The sequence below is a fragment of the Patagioenas fasciata genome, chromosome Z (genome assembly GCF_037038585.1).
Source record: "Patagioenas fasciata isolate bPatFas1 chromosome Z, bPatFas1.hap1, whole genome shotgun sequence".
NCBI lineage: Eukaryota > Metazoa > Chordata > Aves > Columbiformes > Columbidae > Patagioenas > Patagioenas fasciata.
The window spans coordinates 85,314,930-85,338,637 of record NC_092560.1 but is presented as its reverse complement, the minus strand read 5'-3'; the positions used below and the strand labels follow the sequence as shown (position 1 = coordinate 85,338,637).

Sequence of the window (23,708 nt, the reverse complement as noted above, 5' to 3'; positions counted from 1 at the left end):
TACGTGAGCATCCCCAGCACTGTGACTGAGTGCAAACCCGCGCTGTACGTGAGCATCCCCAGCACTGTGACTGAGTGCAAACCTGTGCTGTACGTGAGCATCCCCAGCACTGTGACTGAGTGCAAACCTGTGCTGTACGTGAGCATCCCCAGCACTGTGATTGAGTGCAAACCTGTGCTGTACGTGAGCATCCCCAGCACTGTGACTGAGTGCAAACCTGTGCTGTACGTGAGCATCCCCAGCACTGTGATTGAGTGCAAACCTGTGCTGTACGTGAGCATCCCCAGTACTGTGACTGAGTGAAAAACCCACGCTGTACGTGAGCATCCCCAGCACTGTGACTGAGTGAAAAACCCACGCTGTACGTGAGCATCCCCAGCACTGTGACTGAGTGCAAACCTGTGCTGTACGTGAGCATCCCCAGCACTGTGACTGAGTGCAAACCTGTGCTGTACGTGAGCATCCCCAGCACTGTGATTGAGTGCAAACCTGTGCTGTACGTGAGCATCCCCAGCACTGTGACTGAGTGCAAACCTGCGCTGTACGTGAGCATCCCCAGTACTGTGATTGAGTGCAAACCTGTGCTGTACGTGAGCATCCCCAGCACTGTGATTGAGTGCAAACCTGTGCTGTACGTGAGCATCCCCAGCACTGTGATTGAGTGCAAACCTGTGCTGTACGTGAGCATCCCCAGCACTGTGACTGAGTGCAAACCTGTGCTGTACGTGAGCATCCCCAGCACTGTGACTGAGTGCAAACCTGTGCTGTACGTGAGCATCCCCAGCACTGTGATTGAGTGCAAACCTGTGCTGTACGTGAGCATCCCCAGCACTGTGACTGAGTGCAAACCTGCGCTGTACGTGAGCATCCCCAGTACTGTGATTGAGTGCAAACCTGTGCTGTACGTGAGCATCCCCAGCACTGTGATTGAGTGCAAACCTGTGCTGTACGTGAGCATCCCCAGCACTGTGATTGAGTGCAAACCTGTGCTGTACGTGAGCATCCCCAGCACTGTGACTGAGTGCAAACCTGTGCTGTACGTGAGCATCCCCAGCACTGTGACTGAGTGCAAACCTGTGCTGTACGTGAGCATCCCCAGCACTGTGACTGAGTGCAAACCTGTGCTGTACGTGAGCATCCCCAGCACTGTGACTGAGTGCAAACCTGTGCTGTACGTGAGCATCCCCAGCACTGTGATTGAGTGCAAACCTGTGCTGTACGTGAGCATCCCCAGCACTGTGACTGAGTGCAAACCTGTGCTGTACGTGAGCATCCCCAGCACTGTGACTGAGTGCAAACCTGTGCTGTACGTGAGTATCCCCAGCACTGTGACTGAGTGCAAACCTGTGCTGTACGTGAGCATCCCCAGCACTGTGACTGAGTGCAAACCTGTGCTGTACGTGAGCATCCCCAGCACTGTGACTGAGTGCAAACCTGTGCTGTACGTGAGCATCCCCAGTACTGTGACTGAGTGCAAACCTGTGCTGTACGTGAGCATCCCCAGCACTGTGATTGAGTGCAAACCTGTGCTGTACGTGAGCATCCCCAGCCCGTCCCCAGGGTGGATCGCCCTGTTCCCCCGCACTACCGCTTCTGAACCAAAACCGGTGTGCATTTGAAGGCAAAACACAAAACACCACCAGAGCACCCAGAAAGGCGGCGAGTGGAGCGGGGCGGCGCAGGCGGCTGGGACCCGCCAGCCGGAGGAGCTGCTGCTCTGTCCCGCACCCGAAGGGAACAGCTGAGCCCCTGGGAACGCCACAGGGACCTTTGGAAGGTCATACCCACAGTATGTGACAAGCCTCAGTATAATCCTTGTGATATCTTAGTCTGGAAATCTGTGAGTGGCAATTTGCAGGCTTTGATAAAAATCTCGGCTCTGCAGAGAACACAGGACCGTGCACGGAGCGTACGAGCCACATCTCCCCTCTCCTCTGCAGCTCAGCACGGGAAACCATCCTAAAGCAAAGGTCGCCAGGGTACAACCTACTGATCCGGCTAAGCGTGACAATTAAACTCTCATTTCAGGTTTAAGTGCTGATCACATTCCCCCTCAGCAAGTCTCAGACTAAAACCAATGGTGCCTTTTGTCCCTGCAGAACTCTCAGTGCTCACTGCGCGATGCTACATGTTTAAACGGAAAACATTCCGAGAACTGTGGGAATCTTAACCTCATACAACAGAAAACTATTACATGTTTAACAATTATTCAAGTTCTACTTCTGTGACTTAAGAGCTCTACAAAGAGGCACCATATTCCTGTCTCCTTGGCCAGACCGGCACAGCTGGGAGGAAGAACACCAGGTAGAATTTCGGAAAGGTACGGGTTCGTCTTAGAGGGACAGGTCCAGGATGCTGCTCTTGCACGTGGACAAACAGCCCACAAAACTGACGTGAGTGGGGTAAAAAGACACCCGTCAGGAGCAACGTTTGGAGACCAAACGCACTCATGTGCCAGCCACGGGGTGGGCAACCGGGACTCACAACTGCCAGCCCGATGCTGAGAGAACTTTAAATGAATGGACTTGCTGTACTGCACAAGACTTTGTTCTCCTTATTTAACATTTAGGCCTCTTTATATCAGTCCCTACATGAATTAACCTAACCGATCCAACTCCCAGCAGTCTCCTGTGGGCTGTGCCGCTGAAGAACAACACTCTGACCCACAGCTCTCCTCGGGTTTTCACAGCCCTGTCCTGTGGCAGCCTGCGCCAGAGCCTGAGCCAGAGCCCGAGCCAGAGCCCACGGCACAGCCCGGGACAGAGCCTGTGCCAGAGCCCACGGCACAGCCCGGGGCAGAGCCTGTGCCAGAGCCCACGGCACAGCCCGGGGCAGAGCCTGTGCCAGAGCCCACGGCACAACCCGGGGCAGAGCCTGTGCCAGAGCCCGCAGCAGCCACAGCCCGCAGTAGAGCCCTTGGCACAGAGCCCACGCCAGAGCCCAGGGCAGAGCCCATGCCAGAGCTCGGGGCAGAGCCCGGGGCACAGAGCCCACGCCAGAGCCCGGGGCAGAGCCCAGGGCAGAGCCCACGGCAGCCACAGCCCGCAGCAGAGCCCAGGGCACAGAGCCCAGGGCACAGAGCCCACGTCAGAGCCCGGGGCAGAGCCCGCAGCAGCCACAGCCCGCAGCAGAGCCCAGGGCACAGAGCCCGGGGCAGTCACAGCCTGCCGGGCCCGTCCCTGCTCCCGCGGTATCTCCAAGGAAAGAAAGAGACACTGTAGTACAAGACAGGACGGTATGTTCACTGAACCATCTGCGTATGTCATACATTTATGGTATGGGAAAGTCTCTTTCTGAAGGAAACCCCAATCTGCTTTTCTCTGGACAAGCCAAGAGGATTCATCTTTGGCGGAAGCAGAGGGACAGGAAAAGCACTCATTACGCATTGCTATGAAATACAAACAGGGCTTTGACGAGGCGGTCAGTGCACTTGCAGAAGCCTGGGGCCTGAAGTGACCGTGCTGTACGGAGCCGGTTGTACAAGGAAAACCAACCCATCCCAACCAACCTACAGAAACCAGGCGAACACCCCAGAGATCCGCATCCAAACTGAACACGCACTGCAAATGTGAACAGGAGGTTCAGAAAGGAAAAGCTGACAGTAACTGCTTTGCTTTCCCTTAGGGGATACAGAAACTCAGCCAATCCATTAAAACCTCAAGCCTTTATTTAAACAATCATTTAACTTTCTGGCACGCAGAAATAGCCCTTCGAGTATGAACGACCATAAAACAAAGGAATGGTGTTCTTACACGCAGGACGACCGCATTACACTGGCCCTGACGCTGGTCAAAGCTTTGCCAGCAGCGGGTGAAACAAGCCAGCCAGTTTAATTTCAGATATTCGTTATTGTCGGGTCAGTGTCCGGACAGATCTATTACTGTCCAGCACGCAGAAGAGAGCAGCACTTCAGAACCCATCGGTCACAAGAGAAGCAAACAATCCATTGCTACAGCGAGCCTCTAACAGTCTCGTCCGATACTGAAAAATGGTCTCAATTCCCAGTTAGGAGCGCGCAGTGAGGAGTCGCAGGAGGACGCTGCCGGCTTGTTCTCCAGGCAATGGGGTTTATCTGGGGTACCCACCTCTCCCAGTCTGCATCACCTCGGTCTCTAAGGTTTGCTGACAAAGAGCAAATCAGCCTGGGGCACAAAGGGGAAGCCGGTGTTTTCAAATGTTAATAACAATACCAGCAGTACAAATGACAAGTTAGAGATCACTTTGAGACAGAGAAAGCCAAAATTCCCAGAAAAACAGTTTCCAGACAACTGTGGTTAGGAATGGGGCAGGTGGAGAAGAGATTAAAAACAAGTGTGGTTAAGAATCAATAAGCTCAAGTTTTGTTTGCAGACAATGACATGTGCAAGGCTCCAAGGAGATGGTGCTGGCCAAAGGGCAACTGGGCGTGCGGCCCAGAGACAGACCGACGTGTGGGCCAGAGACAGACCGACGTGCGGGCCAGAGACAGACCGACGCGCGGGCCAGAGACAGACCGACGCGCGGCCCAGAGACAGACCGACGCGCGGCCCAGAGACAGACCGACGCGCGGGCCAGAGACAGACCGACGCGCGGCCCAGAGACAGACCGACGCGCGGCCCAGAGACAGACCGACGCGCGGCCCAGAGACAGACCGACGCGCGGGCCAGAGACAGACCGACGCGCGGCCCAGAGACAGACCGACGCGCGGCCCAGAGACAGACCGACGCGCGGCCCAGAGACAGACCGACGCGCGGCCCAGAGACAGACCGACGCGCGGCCCAGAGACAGACCGACGCGCGGCTCAGAGACAGACCGACGCGCGGGCCAGAGACAGACCGACGCGCGGCTCAGAGACAGACCGACGCGCGGGCCAGAGACAGACCGACGCGCGGCTCAGAGACAGACCGACGCGCGGGCCAGAGACAGACCGACGCGCGGGCCAGAGACAGACCGACGCGCGGGCCAGAGACAGACCGACGCGCGGCTCAGAGACAGACCGACGCGCGGGCCAGAGACAGACCGACGCGCGGCTCAGAGACAGACCGACGCGCGGCCCAGAGACAGACCGACGCGCGGCTCAGAGACAGACCGACGCGCGGGCCAGAGACAGACCGACGCGCGGGCCAGAGACAGACCGACGCGCGGCCCAGAGACAGACCGACGTGCGGCCCAGAGACAGACCGACGTGCGGCTCAGAGACAGACCGACGCGCGGGCCAGAGACAGACCGACGTGCGGCCCAGAGACAGACCGACGTGCGGGCCAGAGACAGACCGACGTGCGGGCCAGAGACAGACCGACGCGCGGCTCAGAGACAGACCGACGTGCGGCCCAGAGACAGACCGACGCGCGGCTCAGAGACAGACCGACGCGCGGGCCAGAGACAGACCGACGTGCGGCCCAGAGACAGACCGACGTGCGGCCCAGAGACAGACCGACGCGCGGGCCAGAGACAGACCGACGTGCGGCCCAGAGACAGATCGACGTGTGGCCCAGAGACAGACCGACGTGCGGCCCAGAGACAGACCGACGTGCGGCCCAGAGACAGACCGACGTGCGGCCCAGAGACAGACCGACGTGCGGCCCAGAGACAGACCGACGCGCGGCCCAGAGACAGACCGACGCGCGGCTCAGAGACAGACCGACGTGCGGCCCAGAGACAGACCGACGTGCGGCCCAGAGACAGACCGACGTGCGGCCCAGAGACAGACCGACGTGCGGGCCACAGGCAGACCGACGCGCGGGCCAGAGACAGACCGACGTGCGGCCCAGAGACAGACCGACGTGCGGCTCAGAGACAGACCGACGCGCGGCCCAGAGACAGACCGACGCGCGGCCCAGAGACAGACCGACGTGCGGGCCACAGACAGACCGACGCGCGGGCCACAGGCAGACCGACGTGCGGGCCAGAGACAGACCGACGTGCGGCCCAGAGACAGACCGACGTGCGGGCCAGAGACAGACCGACGTGCCACAGAAGTGACTGCTGCCTGCGCACACACAGCACTCCAGACATCACTTGTTAAAGCAGGATTCATGGAACTGGTATCTTCCTCCTTTAAACCCCGCGGACATGGCCAGCTTTGATTAAAGGCCCCGTGTTGACTACTATCGTACCGCAGACTGATACCCACCCTCCCCCAGTGAAAAGCCTGAAGTGGCTGTAGATAACGATGAAAGGCGGGATCCTGCCGTCCCACACGCTGAAACGTGCACTCACAAGCATGGCGCTGGTCAGCAGCTTCTAGTTCTTCATCGGTTTTTTAAAGACGTGTCCACCTCAAACACCACTGACCCTTCCCGTGTGAAAGGCTGATCACACCAGCAAACGTGCACAACGAGTTCCCGCATCGCAGGGGGGAGCTTCAGTTGTTCTTCATTCCAGTAGCCCAATTAGTTGCCAACCGATCACACAAGCGTGTTTATGTAACCACAATCCATATCCTTGTTAGATATTTAATGATTTTAGAGCATAAACAGTCAGCATTATTGCGGCTGCTCTGTTTGATGACAGAACACGCATTCAATAAAGCCATAACCCAACAATAAACTGCGACTGGAGGTCCTTTGTGCCCTCATTTCTCCGTGCAGTGACCCGACCGGGGCGGCGGGCGGGGGCGGCGCTGGAGAGCTCGCCAAGGGGCCGGGAAACGCGGCCGGAGCCTTGCAGCCCCAAACGCCTGTGGAAGCAGAGCTGCTGGGCGCAGGCCCCCGCCCCAGAAGGCGCTGGGCTGGGCACGTTTGCAGTGTAAATAGATGTCAGCCACTCGAAGAGCTAACGCTGCCTTAGAGGGCAAGACACACTTTATCCTGACTCACTGGAATGCGCAAATCTAAACTCTTCCTTCACAAAGATCGTGTAGAGATGCACAAGCACAGACATAATGCCTGGGCTTGACTGACTCCATGCACACTTTGCATCAAGAGCAGGGCAAAAGCTCTTGAAACCTGAACAAAATTAGAAAAAGTTCAAAACAAAGATATTTCCAAGGTTTTTTTAGGAAATAGTTTGATTTTTCTCCACTGTTCAAACCAGAGCTGAAGTGTGATTGTAATGTCAATGATCACACCTTCCAGTCGTGAAGTATTAGTGCTGGGTTACTACTTTTGCTGTGATTCAGCACAATGCATTCAGCGGTGGTAACTTTAAGCACACTAAGAGAACAGTGCTTAACTAACAATAGGGTAAACTGTCAGGTGTAATGTCATGTATTCCTATTCATCCTGGTTTGAGCTGAGGACGAAAACTAAGCCAAGATGTTAAAAAGCAATATGCAGTGCTGACAAATCCACAACAAGCATCTGAAAGCAATTTGAGGAAGATTAGTGAACTTTGCTGGCACTAGATCTTATTCGACAATCCCAGCGCTGGTATATTGATCACTACAAAGAGCCTTTGTCTGAAACGCGGCACACGGCTCTGCCGGGAACACGGCAGCAGGCGGTGTGACACACGGACAGGACGGACGGGACACCCGCAGCCTGGCGTCCGATGGGAACCAGGCTGCCCTCCTCACCCGCTGGTCAGCTGTACGGCTGTAACTATCGCGACAGCTCGGAGCAGGGGGCAGGAACGCCCGGTCTCGGAGGAAGACCCCATTTCCTGACACAATTTGTTTTCTTGCATGAATCACCCCATTATCCAACCAGGAACGAAATCGACGTCCCAGCTCTCAGCTGCAGTTCACGATTAACATTACTGTAGGAGTCCTCGGCTTTCCCAGTGCAGAAGCTTTGGGCACGTTAACAGGTGAGGGGCGCAGCCGGCCCAGCACCGCTCCACTCCGGCCTCCTCTCCAGCCTCAGCAAGCTCGTTGCTAAAGAAACACCAAGTGACTTCCTCCAGCAGCACCGGCTCCTGCTCCAGCGCCCACCGACACGGGGATGTTACCAAGAGCCAAGGAAGTGGACAAAGTATCGTGAAAAACAGCTGCAGTTAACAAAATACTAACAAGAACACCACCGATGCAGAAGGCTAAATTCAAGCAACTTACAATAGCTACAGAAGTTACGGCTTATGCACACATGCGTTTTCCAGGAGCGAGAAAAGTAGTTAGTATCTTTAATTAAAGGACACATGATCACTGCTCAAAAATGCCAAAGGCACACGGAGCTGATGTACATGGTCAAAATGATCAATTACAGCCAGTTAATCACTAGCAAATCAACAGGACTGGGTAAAAAAATACATCACTTCTGCTTGGAGGAGAAACGCTTGTTAGCAGCTAACAGATGGTTTGCAAGATCACGCTGTCCAGCGGCAGAGCGGTGCCAGCGCCCACGTGTCCACCCCACCGTCAGCCCCGCGCCCAGAGTGCGGAGCGGTGAGCAACGCGCCCAGCGCCGCAGCAGGCAGCGCCGCGCCAGGCAGGGCCGCGCCAGGCAGGGCCGCGCCAGGCAGGGCCGCGCCAGGCAGGGCCGCGCCAGGCAGGGCCGCTGACGCCCACGGCAGCTCTCCTCCCGTAATGAAATACGCTCATCTTTGCACACGGTAAAAGAAGAGATGTGTATTTCTAAAAAAGGTGAAAAAATATAGCACTACTGAGAACTTAGTTCTGTTTGGTTTACATAAATAATTTGCCCACGCATATTGAGGACGGAAGGCTTGGGTATTTTGGTTTTGTGGGGTTTGGTGTGTTGTTCGCTTTGGTTTTGCTGGGGTTTTTTAGTTGCATCAGTTGCTCACTGCCATCTCCTCTAAATAAGGGGATTGTTGCTGGACAAACTCAGAGGTTAGCTCAGGCGCTTGTGCCCAGAATGGTACTCGACACTGACGAGACTAAGAAACACTCATTAAAATATTCAGCACTCATTATCCCAAACAAGGGCTGGACTCTGTGTCCTGCCAGGCGCTCCGGGCAAGCCGAACAAGAGCCACATTCAGCAGCGCCGTGCGGCAGAAGATGTGCAATAAGGTGGGCCACTCATCATGGGCCCGGGGCAGCACAGATGTGTTCTTGGAGCACACAGGAGAACGGAGCAGCAGGCACAGAAACGCAAAGCTCTGCAGCCAAGTTAGAAGGCATCGAACAGCTCATGCCCCATCTCCCGTGCCGCGGGCAACGCCACTCCGAGAAAGCAATCATCGCCTCGTCACAGCCGGCCGAGTCCCAGCATCACACAACCAGCGGAGCGCAGCTCCGGCGAGCGCTGGTGTGGAATCGCCCCACCGGCTAGAGCGGGGCTGTGCCGAGCGTCACCCAGCGAGCACAGCGTTTGGTGCAAAGGGAGAACGCCCACACAACAACAAAGCCCAAAGCTTCAGTCGAACGGGTGAGGCCAGGGTGACACTGCAGGAACAGAACGAGACCTGGAGAACACAGCGCCGGAGGAAAGCTCACGTTCCTCCACGGAACGAGTCGCTGCCCAGGGACCAGAGCACGACTGAAACTGAGGAAAGCCACAGCACAACGGGTGGCTTGCCAGAGGTGCAAGGCAGTAACGAGAGCGAGAAATTAACATTAATCACCAAGGCCTCAACCTCTTTCAACAACTCTGCCTTGATCCATTTTGATCATCTCGGAGAAGCACAGCAGCTTTCTAACGCAGCAATTGTCCAAGCGGTCTTCCCCACGTCACTGCGCGAACGCACACGGGTAATTGTTATGTTGGCTGGCATGCAAAGACTACTGCATTTGGGAATATCTCAGTATTTCTGCATCCTTCAGCGGTGAGTGCTGCCTCCCCACAACATCCTTAGCTCCCCACCAGTGGTACGGCTGTCCTACTCTTTCCTCATCCAGCCTCCCCTAAAACCGACACACAAGGTCCTCCTATAGCTCCTGCCTTTCGTGCACCTTTCAGACACTGAAAAGAGCTCTGGAATACCGGAGTGGAAGAAACCTCTCCACGAAAAGGCTTTTCTGAAGTGCAGATCATTCCATTTACCGCTTCCATTTACCAACAAACAGGTCTTTCCATTTGACTGGAAGACTTGATTGTTCAACAAGAAAAATCTCTTTAGTGCCCATAAACCAGCAGGTGTGTTCCAGTCTACGTAAGACCTAAGGACTCCAACACTAATGGCCAGTTTAACAGTGGAGAAGGGCTTAAACCTCTTCTGAAAAGCACAATGAGCGTGAATACCACCTTTATCTAAGACAACATGGAGAGCACAGGCTGCAATCAGAGACTGGATGTGAAATCCAAAGGTCGAGCACCGCGGGCGCCCTCACGCCCAGACGCCCGCTCTCCAAGCCGCTGTTTAGAGCCGGGATTTAACACCGAGCCCAGCGACGTGCAGCGGGACAGGGCGACCTGCTGCGTTCACCGGGACCAGAAAACAGATTGGGAGATCCAGCAGGAAGAACAACTAAGTGCCTCTGAACAAAAAAGCTGTTGCTAGGCAAAGACATGACTCACGTGAATGCCAGAGCCAGGAGAGGAATCAGGAAGCCCAGATAAGAGCTGTGGATGGCTGTTCTCAGAGAGGCCCTGGACGTTCAGAGATCCCTCATTCAAAGGGAACACCATTAAACCACACCACGCGTGTTCCTCCCAACCAGCTCCTCCCATGACCCGTCCACGCCAAGGCGGCCCGGCTGTGGGCACGGGATTCCCCGGGAGCTCTGCCCGCCGGCCCCTCGGGCACAGGGACAGGGCTCCCAACAGCCCCAGGTGAGCTCTCACAGGTGCTCGGGAAGCAAAGCCACCCCGGGCTGGAGCGCGTGACCCCGGATGGAGCTACCTGCGCTCAGGCATTCAGCAGCCCCAACGTGACATCCGGGCTGGGGACGTCTGCGCTGCCTCGTCTCTGATACACATCGGGATGCCGAGCGCCAAACACTCTGAAACCAGCCAGTGCTGAAATCGGGGTTTCCATGGCAACGCCAGCAATGACACACAGCGCTCCCGTATCGCATTCCTGCGTTATCAGCCACTATCGGCTGTTGCTCCAGCCAGCAGAGTCACCCGCACAGTCACCCCGCTCCCCGGACCGCGGCTCCACCGTGCAGACACTGCGGTCCTGGCGCCGGAGCGCACTCAAGGTGGGCCTGTGTTCAGCAGGCGGTACCAGCGCCGGTTGACACGGCCCCGGCGCCACGCAGCCCTGGGCTCCCACGGGGTTTGCTGCTTCGTTTCTCGTGCAGGGTTTGGGAATGCGGGGCAGGACGGGTGCGGGCGGGCAGCTGGTGCAGTCACAGCCCAACTACACCTCATCCTCTCATGGGAGCGAAACACAGGAAATAAACCCAGTCACGAGCAGTTCTGAACTGAACTGACTGGGCTTAGAGTGAGAACCAGACTCTGGCAGCAGCACAACGGGTTGAAGGTGAATTTTCAGTGTCAGCAGACAAGAGAACAATACAAATTTTTGCTAAATCAGTTCAAGCAAGTAGAGACATTTCTTTAATAACAACATCAATCAATTGAAACACAGCAACTGAAGTCATGACCGAAATGCTTTAGAATATGCATCAGTTCCAAGCCAAATTGTGGACAATATTCATAGCAAAGTGCCCCAGGTAGGCAGATGTTACCAGAAGATCTCCACTAGACCTGAAAACACCTTACCTACAAGTTTTACCATCTTAGTCTGAGGCTGCTCATTGACGGTTATGACGGAGCGGTGGCTTTGGAAGCTGCCAGGAGCTCTCCCAGGACCCCGCACCAAGAGCTCGCTGGCAGGGGGTGACAAACGACCTCGCAGGCAACCCACACGCAGCTCGTGACCGCTCAGCAGTGCTTGTTCACAGCACCGGGCCTGGGGACCGCAACAGGAACCAGCAGGACAAACCCCACGCCTGACGGGACCCCGGTACCGCCGCACGTGTCCCCGGAGAACGTGGCTCCAACCTCATCCCACCCGGGCTGCGGGACGAGGGGGTCGGCACCCACAGCGCAACCCCCACAAACAAATCACATCCCCAAGCCAGGGGAGAAAACCACAAGAGCTGCTCCAGCACACTAATTACACCACAGAATGAGAAGATCCTCTGGATCGAACAGGCAGCAGGACTGCACCATCAGGATAATTCCCTCATTAAAAATGAACATTTAAAAATGTTATCTACTGTTGCCTTAAAAAAGAGCAAGATTAATTTAACTCCCTGCTATTTCTATTAAAGGCTGTTTTGAAGAGTTGCTGGTCCCCGGTTTCTGTCTGGTTTCACACCTCCAGCGCAGCTGCCCTTGTGGCCAGTTCTGCCCAGTTCCCAGCCGCTGCGGCACTGGTGACACCGCGGCAGCACTGCTGGTGACACCGGGACAGTGCTGCTGCCAATAAACCAGACCAAAGCCTCCACCCAGTCCTGGAGCTCATGGGCACTGGGCAAAGGACCTGCCTTTTTAAACCTGGCTTTGACAGCTATTACGGTCAGAAAAGTGCTCAAAATTAAATAAAATCAATTGGTTAGGCAGCCCAAAGCTGCCTCCTAATCAGTAGGATGAACCGAAGCACACAACACAAATCTAGAATACAATAAATTCTGAAAAGTGGGAAAAATATGCTCTGAGAAGCTCTACATCTGTGATGGTACCTGAGCAGCTCTGGGGACTTCAGTGCTGCGGAACAACTTGGGCTGGAAGGGACATCTCCAGTCAGAGCTCCTGCTCAGCGGGGTCACCAGCGACCTCAGAGCAGCCGGGTGTGCAAAGGCGACTCCGCGGCCCCTCTGCCCAGGGCAGAGCAGCCACAGACCGAGGAACCGAGACACTGACAGGTGACACATTCCAGGCTTACTAAAGGCAACACCGCATTAAGTTAACAGGACATATTTCTTTGATGAGTTGGAAGAAAATTGCTGCACAAAGTGTATGTTGTAAGTCTTACTCATCTCAGCTTCAGTGAAGCGACAATGACACAGCAAGGACCATGGCGGGTCGGACAGCGGGGACGGCCAGGAGGAAGCTCGTGAGGAAGGAGGAACACCTGCGGTCCCCCCACCCTGCTAATACCTGGGAACGTCCCGTTTGAACGGGCACACTCAGACTTGTCTCCTGCCAGGCTCCCACAAGCAGTGTTAGAAGAGGACGATCCCGGCGCGGCGGGCGAGCAGCAGCGCACGCTCCAGCCAGATGACAGCAGAAAGCTCTCCTGCTGGGTAGGACCAGGAGCTTCTGAGCCAGGGAGGAAACACGGCTCGTCCTACTTACTGAGCCGCCTAACGAGCCTCTGCTCCAACAGCCGTCACGGTGAGTCACGCCGGGGACACTGTCGGGACATGATGTGTCACAGTATTGTTGAGAGCGGCCTCCCCGGCGAGGGCGCACGAAACCAGAGCGGACACGGGGCCGCGTGATTCACCCCGGGTCCTGCTGGACTCAGCATCGCCGCTGCCATTTCCTACCCACCCTACACTGCTAACGAGGAATAAAACATTGAGTGACAGAACCGAACCAGACAGCAACGGTGACAATAAAGGTCTTTGTGCCACCCATCCACCCACACACCTTCACTGCTTATCCCAGACCGCAGGACTGCACAGTGGGCAAATTTAACTCGCTGGAATCGCACAAAGCGAACCTGTCCTATATTGTGATTTATTTTTAATCCTTTTTGGCTAAACTGTATGAATTCACCTTGGTATGGGAAGAGTGCCAGCACAAACGGCAGGGAGGGAGCCCGGCTGGAGCCCGGGCAGGGGGAGGGAGCACAGAGCCACCACCCAGCCACCCTGCAGCCAGACCTGGACTTGGCTCCTCTGAGCCACAGAAGACAAACCATCTCCTCACAGCAACCGCCCTGTCCTGGTCTGTGAGCATCTCCAATCACAAGGAAACTGACACTATTCAGTCGGTAACTTGACAAGATCCAAGAAGTCCAGGTGAGTAACTGTACCTCCACAACGCCTAGATTGACTGTGCCTGGCTTAAATACATCTGTAGCCATTAAAAACAGTAAAGTTCCCTGGTCGGTACAATACAACTGATGTACTTCTTAAAAATACAAACACAGTACTTAATTTTTGGCATTCCAATAAGAAAAATAATAAATAATTGGAAAACCATGCCTAAAGTTCAAGACACTGAGTGTTGCGAGTGTTCCAAAGCTCAGCACACGCCACCCCAGAGCCCAGTGGAGTTCTGCCCGAGTCTGTCCCCGAGCGGCCGGGCAGCTCCTCCCGCGCACGGGGACCGCAGTTAGAAAAGGAATCAAAGGCACACAGACACGGAGCCAGGTAGCACTGAGACACTAAACAACGACAACGTTACAACAGCTATCAAATTCAACGGCAAATACGCCGCTTACATAACCCGCGCAATCTGCAGCTATCATCTAGTTCGCTAAAGCAAGACTTGTCCAAGCCAGAGTATTTTCAAGTTCTTTTGGCTCGATAGCTATAACCAATGGCTAAGCCAATATTTTATAATAAATATATCATCTTACCAAGAGCAGAGGTTAAGCAAGCAAGCGAGCACACTGCTGCTTGCTCTCTCAAAGCAGCAGCTCTGCTGTGTGCCAACACGGCTACATCGGCACAGGCAGCACGCAGAGACGCAGGGCTCCGCCGCACGCCACGCGGCCCTCGGCGCTCCCGCCACCGCGGGCGGGCTCGGGAAGCCTTGTGTTCTCCCCGTTTGCTGGAGAGTCTGCCCGTTTAACGTCTCCCCAAGGCTACAGACGGGCTGCCTTTAGGCAAACTTACCACAGATTTCATCAGGGCAGGATTCTGGCCGAAGCTTTGGATTCACGAGAGCCAGGCAGCCAACTCGGTAGCTCGCGGCCACCAAACAGGCGCTGTCCTGCCCGCCCTCCACGCCTCCTCAGCACCGGCCCAGCAGCCTCTGCCGCATACCTGTGACCCTCCTCATCCCGGGGCAGCTCTGCAGGTCACCAGCCCGGCCAGGACACCCGCAGCTGCCTGCAAGTTGGCAACTTGAACTGGTTCTGGAGGCCTCGGGATGCAGGGGGAAAGCAGGACCTCCCTCCCAGCCCTGCAGACCCACCAGGGAGCCATCAGCGGCTCACGGACCTGCAGGAGCCAGCGAGGTCTGCTCCAGGTCCAGACCACAGCAGCAGGAACCCGCAGAGACACAGCTCCGAACCCACAAATCCACATCTCGGTTCATTTTCATAACCGGGCTCAAGCACCTCTTATGGAGCAGCCAGTCCAGCTTCACTTCCAGACAATGTGTGGTCTCTAAGCACCGATGACCCCAGCCCGGCCTCCTCCATCACATCAGACACCTCAGCCCAGCCTCCTTCATCCCATCAGAGACCTCAGCCCGGCCTCCTCCATCCCACCAGAGACCTCAGCCCGGCCTCCTCCATCCCATCAGAGACCTCAGCCCGGCCTCCTCCATCCCACCAGACACCTCAGCCCGGCCTCCTCCATCCCACCAGACACCTCTCGTGTCCACACCAGAACCTGTGGGACTTTATCGGGGAAACGTCTCCGCTTTCCCTCGGCAGAAGAAACAAAGCGAGATTTCACAGCCACACCAAGAGCTGGGAAGAAAAGAAGCCTGGCTGGTGTTCAGCAGAAAAAAAACAAATCGGGAGAATGTGAAGCAATGTCTCTATTGTGATTTCTCAAGGATTAACAAGTTAAATACTTCTGTTGACTTATTTCAAAAGCTGTTGACAGTTTACGTAAGTAACTCTGCAGCATGAAGGAGACTCGATACTCTCTCCCATCGCAGAAACTGGAGAAGCTGATGGAGGAGAGGACCGCAAGCAGAGTGTGAACCCAAGCATTCCTTTGGTTCTCCTCCCTCCCAAAATCTTCCAGATCACTCCATTCTCGGGAGACAAAATGCTGCTCCATCCTCTGAAGACCTCAGCGACAAGCAGGACCTGCGTGCAGGGGAAGACAGAGCAAAGCTCCGCCCCAGCACCCAAAGGAAACCGGAGCTGGCAGGACAGCACCAAAACGCCACTAATCCACGGAGCTGGGCACAAAACCGACGTGCTACAGCTTAACGGTGCAGCACAACGCAGTCACGGTCTTACTCCTCATATCCTGCCGTGTTCTCAGAACTGTAGATATCTCTTTTGATTACCGGCAAGGTTCCTAATTCCTAGAAATCAGGATTCTGACAAGCACCTACATCCTGCAGCGCACAGGAAACAGGGTTACGAGAACAGCAGGAGGAGGAAATTAACGATTACAAGTACACACCTTGAGTGTGCTGCCCAGTCAAGACATCATCTGGAAGACAAACATTCCACAACACATTTCAGGAATGGAGCTTTTGGATTTGTTTTGTTGGGGTTTGGCGCTGTTTTGGTGGTTGGGTTTTCTAAAACTATTTTAACTGCGGTTCGCTTCCAGGCCTGTGCAGTTTAACCACATCTCTTACTAGAAAATGAATTACAAGCAAATTGTTGCTGCTTTGCGGAAAACAATCCCTTTCCTAAGGTTTTGTTTTCCTTTACGGGAGGGGAGAGAAGCAGAGGAGGGAGCAGGGGAGGGAGCCCCAGGGCCAGCCCGGGTCCACGCTCCTGAAAGGGCAGCCCTGGGCTCGCTGAGGGTAAAACCCCCTCCAGGTTCTAACAACGAAATGGCAGCAGCTCAAGTCCCGCCAGCAGTAAAACCACATTCCTTTCCACCGGTGCTCGAGCGGAGGAGGCGCCCAACTGCAGCTGCATTCCTGCCCCGCTCCCCAGAGAGCAGCATGGTCGGGAGTGCACCCGGCCCTGGCCCACGGGACAGCGCCTGGGCCCACGGGACAGAGCCCTGGCCCCACGGGACAGAGCCCCAGCCCACGGGACAGAGCCCCAGCCCACGGGACAGAGCCCCAGCCCCGGCCCACGGGACAGCGCCTGGGCCCACGGGACAGAGCCCCAGCCCACGGGACAGAGCCCCAGCCCTGGGCCACGGGACAGCGCCCGGCCCCCGGCCCCACGGGACAGAGCCCCAGCCCACGGGACAGCGCCCGGTCCCCGGCCCCTGGCCCCACGGGACAGCGCCCGGTCCCCGGCCCCTGGCCCCACGGGACAGCGCCCGGTCCCCGGCCCCTGCGGACGGGACAGAGCCCCGGCCCCGGGCGCCGGCTGATGGGAGGGAGCGCGCTGTGACTGCTACAGCAAGACTCTCTCATTCAACACAATTAAAACAAAGAGTTAACAGGAAGTAGCAGTGAAAGCGAAAGCTGAAATTTCAGAAAGTCAGTGAGATTTTCTCTGTTCACCGACACAAATATTTACAAAACTGTAACTAAATCAAACCACTGCTCCACATTGATATTGCATCTACAACTTGTTATTGACCGACGCTGTTAGGTAAGAGGCCTGGAGGATTCCAGCTCCCTCAGGAGAGTCCCAGCCCGCGTGGCACAGAGTTTAATAAGCAAGAGGCCTTGGCCCCACACAATCCCTCAGGACTAAGAGCTGTCAGTTTAGCCCGATCCAGCTGAAATCAGCTGCCAAGAGCTGCAGCCCCATCGGGTCCTGTGACACCAGCACAGAGCAAGGCCCACGGCTCCAGCGACACCCACAAGAGCAACACGAATCAGGATAACATCCGCGTCCCACAGCCTCCGAGCCTCCCCTGCGCAGACAGCCATCTCGCACAGAGAGCTGTATTTGGTTTACAAAGGATAAATATCATAACCCACTGAACCTCTTGTTGTCTGAAGATGCAGCTCCAAACGGAAGCTGCAGTGGTTCACTCCTTCCCACAACATCCCAAGATACTCGGTTTATTCCCTTCTGACAGCGAAGCTCCTTTGGTACTCAGCTCAGGCCTGGCTGTGTTTTCAGAACAAAGCACACAAGAACGCCATCCGCGCTCCGTGAAGCTGCCGGAGGAGCCGAGGGGAGGCCGGGCAGCACCCACGGCCGCTCCCCGGGAAACGGTACCTGGCAGGAACACCGTCACCTTGCGTCTCCATTCGCCATGACACAGTGCCCTCCAACGGCCAGCCCACAACACGGAGCTGGAAAACACCGCTCCCAACGAGATCCTCGGCCTCCGGCACCGGCGCATCCGTGGGAACAGGGGCCTGACCGCGGGCAGCACCCAGTGCTGCCCAGGAGAGCGGGCGGACACGTCAACCCCGCGCTGCCGCGCTCCAGACCCACCGCTTCACACCAACCACCCTCAACCTCTTTACATTACACCTACACTTTGCCCAGCAGCAGTGGCCAAAACGTGCTGACAACGCATTAAAAGCAGGTTTAAAATGCAAGCTTTTGTAAAAAAAATCTATTGACCTACTGGGAAGCACAGCCTATTAATTTTGTTACTGTGCCACAACAAGTAGATATGCAAGCCCTTTCATTTATTAAATGTTTTCTTGACTGGACTTTTTAATCATTATTTAAAGTTTTACGTCCTGTCCCTGAGCAGGCAATGCACTTAGAATCTATAAAACCAATCCAGATTTTTTTTTTCCCCATTTAAAAAGTCAATAAATAAGTTACTATCCTGAATTGCTTATTACTGAAACACTGTGTCACTGTGGTGACCAAGGGAGGCCCCTGCTCACACTGATGAAACACTGCTGGCTTTTACATAACCAGTGCATTGAGAGCAGAAGGAGCCTGTGATCGCAGCGCTGGTCACGACAGGTGCGTGGGCTCAGGAGATCAAGGGCTTTTCCCACATAAAAGCCTCCTGCTGCTCACAAGCCGGGAGCTGAGCCGGACGTTGTCCCCAAACCGGCTGAGCAGCAAGGGACAGGTTCACCATCCAGGCAACGGGTCGGGAAACGTCGCCTTCAAGGTTAATTCCAACCATCCAGAACGCGGACACTTCTCCCAACGACGCGCCATCACGCTTAGTTCGAAATGCATGGTTTGCTGAAAAGGCAAAGTAGAGCAATCCAGCACGGACCCCCACGTCACTGCTTCGTCATCAGCTCAAGTCAGGGAGGGAACATAATAAAGTAATAAAGACAGCGAACCGGTACACGGTGCAATAGCAGATTCCCTCCCAAGCCTTCGCAGCCCCGCGGACGGCACCAAAACACACAGACCAACTCCATTAGCAGGACGTTAGTTAACAGGGAAGGAGACGCCCTCCAGGACCACCCCTGCAGAGCAACGAGCCCACCAGGAACACGCCACCACCAGAGCCACCACCCCACGCGCCCGTTCTGAAGCGGTTTGTCCGTCACGTCGCAGCCACGCTCATCGCGCCATGGCCCACGCTGGACTCGCCACGACCCACCGCGGCACATCTTCGCTCTTCACCACGGAGCCAGACGAAGCACAGGTCAGCCTCTGCTCTACAGGAACTCATCCCGTCCATCGCAGCCCAGACCTGGCTTTGCTTGTGTTTACCCAGAGCTGCACCCATCAAAAGCAGGAGCTGAACGCCTTTGGGATTCGCTTCCGACACACAAGACTTTGCCCAGTACAGTGCACAAGAATTAAGATGAGAAAAAAAGGTTAAGCTGCAGTGACTGTATCCAGAACTATTTATTTTAAGGCACATGTAATTATATCTCACACATCAAGATATTTTCCTGAACATAAGCTCCCTTTTGACAATTTCTAATGCATGACAAAACGTCATCTCAGTAGGAAGCCTGCAATTTCATTTTATTCAATCGCAAGCCATGGAAGCCGAACGGCAAAGAGAAGAATGCTGGAACTGCACAGAACAGTCTCCCATGCCAACTCTTTCTGCCTGTACTTTGAAATGAAGAGATGCTCTTTCTTCAAGGATCACCTATCCGGGCAGCCCGTGCCAGAGCTGAAGTCCCCCCCACAGTGAAAAACCATACACAGCCCATTTGATTTACGGCTAATTTTAACTAATAGATTAATCTAAATATTTTATAGCTCCTATTCACAAAGAGGCAGATTTATGCAAACGGCATTTGAAGAAAAACACAGTCTGAGAGTGGCTAAATGCAACGGTTGGCTTGTCATCTGTGACTCAGTAGGTCCCCAAACTGCCGAGTGTCTTAACGCCTATCAGAGTATTTGAGCAAAAACAAGAACAGATGCCCAAACTGAAGGTATCCTCTGAGAACTACAGCTATTCACAGATTAATGTGGGCACAAACCCTGCAAACACCTAAGCATGTGCTTAATTTAAGACATGAAGTAGGCCTACTGACATGTACACCTCCTGTGCAAGTAGAAGTTAAGTCTATGCTTAATTATTTGTAAGAGAGACTGCAATTTTAATGGGAAGCCATTAAGAAAGTCTAGCTTACACTTAAATAACTGTTTCTTCCAACCAGCAAATGCACTAGGACAGGTAGTCCTACATAAGGCCTACTTACAGCCCTACTTAAAGAACGAAGTAGGAACCAAGCTAGGAACACAGGAAAATGAATAGTCTAAATATGGCCACATTCATCATTCGGCCTCTCAAGACTTGCAAAGAGATTTTGCTTTTCAAAACAAAACAGCTCAAATCTGAGCCAACACTAATGGGAAGTCGTTACCCACAAACAACGCGTGCAACGAAACTGTGAGTGTACCTGCCCTTCTGAGCCGCTCTTCCGATGCGCCGCCAAGGAACTTGCTTACAGCCGCCCTCCCCGGGAGACTCCCCTCGCACAGCCGTTCCTCTGCCCACAGCTTCACCAGCAGTTCGTGCTGTTGGTGTGTGATACAGCCATTCCTTTACCCACAGCTTCAGCAGCGGTTCGGGCTGTTGGTGTGTGATACAGTCGTTCCTCTGCCCACAGCTTCAGCAGCGGTTCAGGCTGTTGGTGTGTGATACAGCCGTTCCTTGGCTGTTGGTGTGTGATACAGCCGTTCCTTTACCCACAGCTTCAGCAGCGGTTCAGGCTGTTGGTGTGTGATACAGCCGTTCCTCTGCCCACAGCTTCAGCAGCGGTTCAGGCTGTTGGTGTGTGATACAGCCGTTCCTTTACCCACAGCTTCAGCAGCGGTTCAGGCTGTTGGTGTGTGATACAGTCGATCCTGTGCCCACAGTTTCACCAGTGGTTCGGGTTGTTGGTATGTGATACAGCCGTTCCTCTGCCCACAGCTTCACCAGTGGTTCGGGCTGTTGGGGTGTGATACAGTCGATCCCGTGCCCACAGCTTCAGCACGGCCTCGACAGCGGTTCGGACTGTTGGTGTCTGAACGCACAGCCCGCGGGGCTGTGTAACACGGCCGTGTTCCCCTCCGTGCCCTCCCTCTCCCTGTCCCTTTGTCTTTTTCTTCCACCCCATTTCCATTTGCGGCCTCCTGATGTATTTTTCCAGGATCTCCGTTCTGCAAAGCGTCCAGCACCATCACATTGTACAGCACCTCAGAAACCAAAGAATCAGCGCACTGCTCCTTGCAGGTACAGCGACTGAGGCCATCGCTGCACCCATGGCACGGGACCATGACAGGTCATGGCAGAGACGGCAAAGCCTCGCTTTTCCAAGCAGCTCTTGTCCAAACAGCTCGGTTTCAGCGCAGGACGGGAGCGGCAGACACGTGTTCCTTCCTGGAGCACCACGACCCCTGCGCAGGCAGGTCCCCAGTACCGGGGTGGGACGTGAGCACCGCCGCACAACGGCCCTGGCTCCCCGGGGAGAGCCTGGCAGCGGCTCCGCTCCTCCGTCCGGCCGAGTTTTCCGTGTACTCGCCTCTTTAGCATTCTGTGCAAGTACCAGCAGCCGAGGCAGGAGGCAGAGACAAAAGGTATCAGCCAGTGCATGACAAAAAGCAGCAGCCAGGCTGCGGCGTTCCGTTCTCAGGGGACACAGCAGGACAGTTCGCGGGTTCCCCTTCTCCTCACGGATCGCACCTGCTGATATCCTCAAATCCACAACAGCCCGTGGCCACCACCGCCCCCACGGTTCGGGGTGTCAGTCCCCACTGGCTGCCCCGCAGCCCAGGGCAGAGCCCGGGGCACAGACACGGTCCTGGTCCTGCCGCCTGGGCTCCGCCTCACCTGAATGCTCATGGAAACGACCCAGGGGAAAAACATCCTCCTGGACTCTGCTCGCTGTCTAAGCGCCCCAGGCTCCTGCAGCATGCTCTGCTCTCCTCTCCCCCACCTTCACACACATACACAGCATTTAAACCAGACTGCTCTCAGCGCTGTATAAATCAACAAAAGCAGAACCACCCCGTTACAAAAACACTCACTCCAGCCAAAGAACCTCCTTTCCAACTAAACAGTACAGTCATCTCGATTTGGAGTCGTTCAAATGTAATAGGTAATAAAACGCCTGGCAGCTTCTACAGTCACAAGATTTTTCCTTTTTTATGCCAGTTTCTTCTCTAGCATGGAGACTGGCAGAGAGTCCTTCGTGTTTGTGTCCATAAAACCGGACATGACATTGTTATTGTTGTTATTATTCATTCCTGTAGAATGCAACCCAGGGCCAGCAATATACCTGATACTGACAGCTGACATGCCCAAGTCACAGAACAGTGATACAGCTTGTCCCTCTCCTGAGGCTTTAACACACTGCCCGCTAAGAAGGAGGAGTACCTCACCGAGGAAAGGAAAGGGCATTAACTACAATTTTTCACATTCAGGCAAGATAAAGCGGACTGTTCTGCCTATGCATATTTAATTTGTTAGTGCTGCATGCGGTTCCGCAGAAGACATGGGTTGATAAGCCCGAACACGGTGATTAGCTATCAGCGTCCTGCCCAGTTCACCGAGCTCCATCTGCGCTGGGCACCAGCCTGTGCTGGGCACCGGGTGCGGGCACGGCGGGGAACGGGCGGGTCTCCAAGCCCGAGCGGCCTCTGCCGCTGCCCGGGGACACCGGCGGCTGCTCCCACCCACGGCATCTCCCCCGCCACCCCGGCTCTTTGTTCGCCGCCAGCGCCCGTCGGAAGCGCTGCCACTGCGGACGCGGCCCCGGGAACCGCTCTGCGGCGGGGCTGCAACCGGCGGCCGGGCCCCCGAGCCGCTCCGGCAACGCGCCCCGGGCAGCCAGGCCCGGCCCGAGGGCTCCGGGCGGACGGACCTGCCGGTGCTCGGCGGGTGGCGGCACCACCGGCGCTCACCGGGACCCGCCGCCACGCCTGCCCGCCCGCCCGCGGCTGCTGCCGGCGGCGCCGCCGGGGGACGCGGGGCCCCGCGGGGCGGGCTCGCCGGGCGCCCTCCCGGACCGACCCTCGACCTTCGCCCGGCCGGCGGAACCGCCGCCGGGCCCGGCTGCCCCGGCCTCCCCCTCCGCGCTAATGGCGCTGGGCGGGCGCGGCCCCGCACCGGCACACGGGCGCGCACACGTGCGGCGCGGGCACACGCGCTGCCGCCCCCGGCCGAGCCCACCCCGAGCCGCCCCCGCCCCGACCCACCTCGTCCTCGGAGAGCCCGTACACCGGCTCCACCGCCGCGGTCGCCATGGAGCCGCTGCGCGGGGCGTCCCGCCGGGCGCCGCTCCCGCCCGGCCGGCCCAGGTGAGGCGGCCGCCGCTGCTGCTCCTCGCCCGCGGGCGGCGGAAGGCGGGAGCCGAGCGGCAGCGGGAAGGGGCCGGGGGCGGTGCCGCCCGGGGCCGCCGCCCGGGGCCGCCGCTCGGGGGCGGCGCTGGGGCCCGCCCGCGCTGCTGCCGGCGACTGAGGCTCAGGACGGCCGCAGGAACGCGCTCTGCCCGCGGCGGGAGCCCCGGCGGCCCAGCGGGGCGGGGGCGGAGGCGGCTCCGGGGGGAGGCCCCGCCGGGCCCGCCCGCTCCGCCCGATCCGCTGCCGCCCGGGCCCCGCCGGCCGCGCGCGAGGCGGGAAGGAGCGCGCGCAGCGGAACAAAGCGCGGGGGGCAGCGCGCGGGCAGCGCCCCCGCCCCTCCCGCTCCGCCCCCGCGCGCCGGCAACGGCTCAAGGAGCGCGCGCCCCCCGGCGGGCGGCAGCGGCTGCGCGAGGATCGGGCGGGGCGGGAGCGGGGATCCCGGAGCGGGGATCCCGGACGGGCCGCGGGGGTCCCGGGGC

At 56.6% G+C, this 23,708-nt stretch overlaps 1 protein-coding gene across 3 annotated transcripts in view; it reads right to left on the bottom strand.

The window, feature by feature from the left end:
- LOC136115307 (E3 ubiquitin-protein ligase NEDD4-like) overlaps window positions 1-23,240 on the bottom strand; it is a 128,921-nt gene extending 105,681 nt beyond the window's left edge. For all 3 annotated transcript variants that reach the window (XM_071802835.1, XM_065861340.2, XM_065861342.2), the window contains exon 1: window positions 23,086-23,240. In XM_071802835.1, coding sequence (XP_071658936.1) covers window positions 23,086-23,133 — 48 coding nt within the window. In that variant the 5' untranslated portion in view covers window positions 23,134-23,240. The remainder of the gene's footprint in view (window positions 1-23,085) is intronic.
- Window positions 23,241-23,708: the final 468 nt, after the last annotated feature.